This window comes from Penaeus chinensis, chromosome 4, assembly GCF_019202785.1.
Source record: "Penaeus chinensis breed Huanghai No. 1 chromosome 4, ASM1920278v2, whole genome shotgun sequence".
NCBI lineage: Eukaryota > Metazoa > Arthropoda > Malacostraca > Decapoda > Penaeidae > Penaeus > Penaeus chinensis.
Window position 1 is genome coordinate 20,069,129 of NC_061822.1, and position 4,614 is coordinate 20,073,742.

The following is a 4,614-nucleotide window of genomic DNA, read 5'->3' on the forward strand; positions in this document are numbered from 1 at the left end:
AATTAAAACCTTTGAATGATTATATACTGACGTCCAGCGATGTGTGGGCTGTCTGGAGAGCGAGCCGTCCTTCATTGTTTGGTTCCGTAAGGTGTGTATTCCAGCCCCTTGGACGACAGTATCATCGGTGAACCACAAGGGCGAAACCAGATACCAAGCACTTGAAACATTGTTACGAGTAGTGGGCTAGTTGGGTGACTGTGGTGCCTTGGGTGCAGACAAAGTAAGGGAAAACGGATAATTGCAGTTGAGGATTATATAGATGACTTTAACTGTGGGAAGAGCAGTGCTTCTTTCCATTTGCCATAGTGGACTGACTTACAACTATGAGCAAAATCACGAGGGCGCTGCAGCAACCTCAGAGTTGGGATGACAAAAAAGCCAGCAAGTGAGAGTACAAGTAAAAGTATGTTTAACTGGAATACTTACTCTGGCTGCAAGACAGTTCGTCGCTTCCGCCAGAGACTCTTGAAGAAGGCGACGTAAGGGCAGTGGAGGATCGCAATGATAATGATCCCCAGAACCTGCGCCCCAACAGTCCAGCCCAAGGAGAGAATGAGATCGCTTTCTGCCTGCTGGGGATCGTACTCGGGCATCACCAGGTAAGGATCCATCTTGCTGTAGTAGCACCAGAATCTGCGCCCCGGAACGCCGAAATTGTCCATAAAGTTGGAACAATTAACCACAGGCGGGTAGCCGCAGCCCTTGACATTAATGAACAAAGAGGCGTTGAGCACGTCCCAGTGAGCTGGGTCTATGTAAGAAGTGTTTGTGCTGTTCATCGTGCTGTTCACGTCACAACCGAAACTCCCTTCCACACAGTTTCTGTACACGACTGTGATCTGAGAACAGTTGTACACGTCGCTGGTGCATCCCTCCGTACACGAACACCACGTGATGTTCTTGAGGCCTTCCACCCACTCCGCAAAGGTGGTCATGCACAACACGGGCGTTGGGTGGAAGTCGTAGGTGAGGGTGGCGAGGGCCGGGTCTATGATCATCGGCACGAGGAACAGGAGCGTGAACAGCCCCCCAATGATCATGAGCCCCGCGAGGATGGTTGTGTACAGCTTCAGCAACGCCACGCACGAAGTTTTACTCTTCTTTTGAGTCTTTCTGTCCTTTAGGAGCTCTCTAAGGGCTTGCTTACCCGGATCGAGCTGGGCGGTGGGGCTATCAGGTAAAGGCGGGAGGCCTCCGTGACTACTCACGTTCTGGATATCCTCACTAGAGGAGGAAGTGGAGGGCCCCCCGGAGTCAATCGGCTGCACCGAACTGCCCCCGTCGATCAGCTGTTTGGTTGGCACCAACATCACGCCACCAAGCACGTGCTTATCGCTTCCATGACACTGGATTTTAACACTAATGGCGCAAAAGGGAGCCGCAATAAGATCCTGACCTGTGGTCTCTGTCACGGGCGGGAGCACTCATGATAACTCGGTGGTCGACTCAGCAGTGAGCTCCGAGAAGGTCGTACTCCCACTGACGCGCGCCATGCCACCTGGCGGCCGCACCTGGAACCAGCCCGTCAACGCAAACGCACGAACATACATACACGTTCACCGCGGATACTTCGCACACGGAAATCGGTGTTTATATTGATACATAATGGATGAATTACCTCTTATCGATGCTATAATGATATATTTTTTTTTATAATGAAATAAAACGTTTGAAAGCCTCCCTCGACATCCGACATTTAATCTAGTAATATATTAAGAAATAAGGGAACCATAATGCATCAGTCAGATTATGCTACAATTTCAATTCTCTGTTACCACATATTTCCTCCTTGTCCTTCGCTCTCTGTCTCACCCTTCCAACCCCCCCCCCCCCCTCTCTCTCTCTCTCTATATATATATATATATATATATCCCTCTCTTTATCGATATATTTATCTTTCTATCTTTTCGACCTGTATGTACTGCTAAATGCTCAGGTATCTGAGAACAAGATGTTAAAAATGAAAGGAAAAAGACTAATATATGTGTGATCCATTTCAAAACGTTCCTCTGATGAGGAACTTTTCAAATATTCGAAATGATACATTCGTTTTCATTCATGTTTGGCAGTTTCGTTTTATATTTTTGTGCACGTTCCTGTTTATGTTCACACACACACACACACACACACACACACACACACACACACACACACACACACACACACACACACACACACACACACACACACATATATATATATATGTATATATATTTTTATATACAAATAAGAATAGTATAAGTGTGTATATATATAAATATATATATATATGTATATATGTGTGTGTGTATACAAACACACACACACATGCATATGTATAAACATATATATAAATATATATATATATATATATATATATATATTTATATATATATAAAGACACACACACATATTTATGTATGTGGGTGAACACTGATATGTACTCATAAACGTATTTATGCATACACGTGTGAGTAATTATATGCATGGCTAGATATATGTGTGTACGTATAGCCATAAGTACGTGTACAATTATGTACGCATGCATATATGTGGGTGCGTATACACATATGTATGCACATATGACGTGCGCATATGTCTATATATGTGTATCCATGTGCATGTGTGTAGTTGTGTATAATTTAATGTATAATGTATGCATATCATATGCTCAGGAGCATATATAAAGGTGTATGCACGTGCACGAAAATGAACATGCGTAGTACTTATGGCATTTGCGGATTAGCAACTATGCTTGCACTAGGTGTACATACACATAAATGAAATCAGTGTATAAAATATAAACACATATATGCACTTCTGATATTAAAGCCCAAGCTCACGGGAGTATACCCTGGTCCATACTAGACAGGGCCAACCCTCCTGGTTGGCCCCTCCCCACCACCAAGATACACCTAAGCCAGTAGGCGGGGGGGGGGGGGGGTAACTGACTGCAAACCATAACTGCACAAACAAAGCAACGACCATCATTCTCCGAAGGCGAAGGAACCCCTGATTACGGCGGCGATCAGGATCGCTCGGGAGCAAAGAGTGCTAAAAGTCTCCGGTTAAAAACAGGCCGCTTCACGTTGATGCATTTACATATAATATAAAGACAATGAGAACTGAATCCGACTTACTAGCATTACTTGAGGAACTCTCTATCATTAAACGGGATTAGGGGTAGGTTTCTTAGTTCACAAACGTTTAGAAAAGAATATCGTGGAATTCTATAGTAGAAGCGAAAGAGTGGCTTCAGTAACAATCAAACTAAACAACAGGTACAACTTAAAGCTTGTTCAAGCCACATTAATGAAGAAATAGAGTGCTTCTATGAAGATGTTCATTTAGCCAGCGAAAGAGTAAAAGTCCATTTCACAATATTTATAGGAGATTTTAATGTCAAAATAGGTTTTTTACCTATTTTGACCGTTGTGGGAAATCGCGGAATAAGCACTAGGAATGAGAAGGGGCAAATGCTAGTCGATTTTGTGAAGGCTCGATCACTCAGTATCATGAATACAGTTTTCTATAAAAAAAAAAAAAAAAAAAAAAGAAAGAGTAGTGCGGAAGTGGACATGGAAGGCGCCATCGGACATCAAATTTCAAATAGGCACAAAATAATTTTAAAATGTGGAATTATTAGGAAGGTAAATGTTGGCAGCGACCATAAAATGGTCAGAGGCCAAATTAGATTACACCCTAGAAGGAAAATGAACAAACTCGTAAGAAAACCACAGCCAAATTTAGCTAACTTGACACTGGATTTGAAGACCAAAGTGACAAAATTTAACCTTATCACCAAAAATAGATATTCACTCCTCAGCGACGAAGATCTCAAAATTGATCAAATCAACAAACAGGTCAATGACATAATAGAGGAAGTTGCACTTGAACTAGGTGATAAGAAAGTCAAGCTAAGCTCCAACAAGCTCTCGGTATGCAATAAAGAAACCAGACGGAGAAGTGACATATAAGACATAAATCAAGAGTAGTGGAAGACTTTTACAAATCAAATGAATAACCACGCACAGAAGCAAACGCGGTAGCTAGAGATGTACCATCACAACAGAAGCAATAAAAAGAGCACATAAAGACATGAAGAGAGTGAAAACACCAGGTGAAGATGGAATTAGTATAGACCTTATAATAGATGCAGGAGAAATTGCAACAGTGAAACTAGCCAATCTTTTTAACAAATGCATTCTTAACGGAAAAACTCCGAAAGCCTGTAAAAATGCAACAATTAATTTAATACATAAAAAGGGGACAGAAAGGATTTTAAAAAAACTACTGACCCATAAGCCTCCTTTCAGTTACAAACTGTTCACAAACGTCATCACAACTCGCAACTCTGACAGTATGGATTCTAACCAGCCCAGAGAAGAGGCAGGCTTCCGCAGTGGATTCCCAACAACAGACCACATCCACACGCTCACCAAAGTAAGAGGAAAAATAAACGATTAAAGGAACCCCTGTGTATGATATTCATCGACGAAAAGACATTTGACTCTGTACAAATACCAGCATAGTCGAAGACAGGGAGTAGAGGAGGTATATTGTAAAATATTTGAAGATATGTACGAAGGTGGGACAGCAACCGTCAAGCTCCACACGGAAACCGATAAAATA

The 4,614-nt window shown here is 42.2% G+C and overlaps 2 protein-coding genes across 2 annotated transcripts in view; one reads left to right on the forward strand and one right to left on the reverse strand.

Annotated features, from left to right (window-relative positions):
* The window catches only part of LOC125025067 (protein tipE-like), a 15,868-nt gene extending 14,399 nt beyond the window's left edge, over window positions 1–1,469 (reverse strand). Inside the window, exon 1 of the mRNA XM_047612953.1 lies at window positions 430–1,469. Within this exon, the coding sequence (XP_047468909.1) occupies window positions 430–1,313 (884 nt within the window). The 5' untranslated portion in view covers window positions 1,314–1,469. The remainder of the gene's footprint in view (window positions 1–429) is intronic.
* A 2,091-nt stretch (window positions 1,470–3,560) lies between these two features.
* On the forward strand, window positions 3,561–3,959 carry LOC125025224. The gene has a single exon (XM_047613197.1). The coding sequence runs from the start codon at window positions 3,561–3,563 to the stop codon at window positions 3,957–3,959; it is 399 nt and encodes a 132-aa protein (XP_047469153.1).
* The last annotated feature ends 655 nt before the right edge of the window (window positions 3,960–4,614 follow it).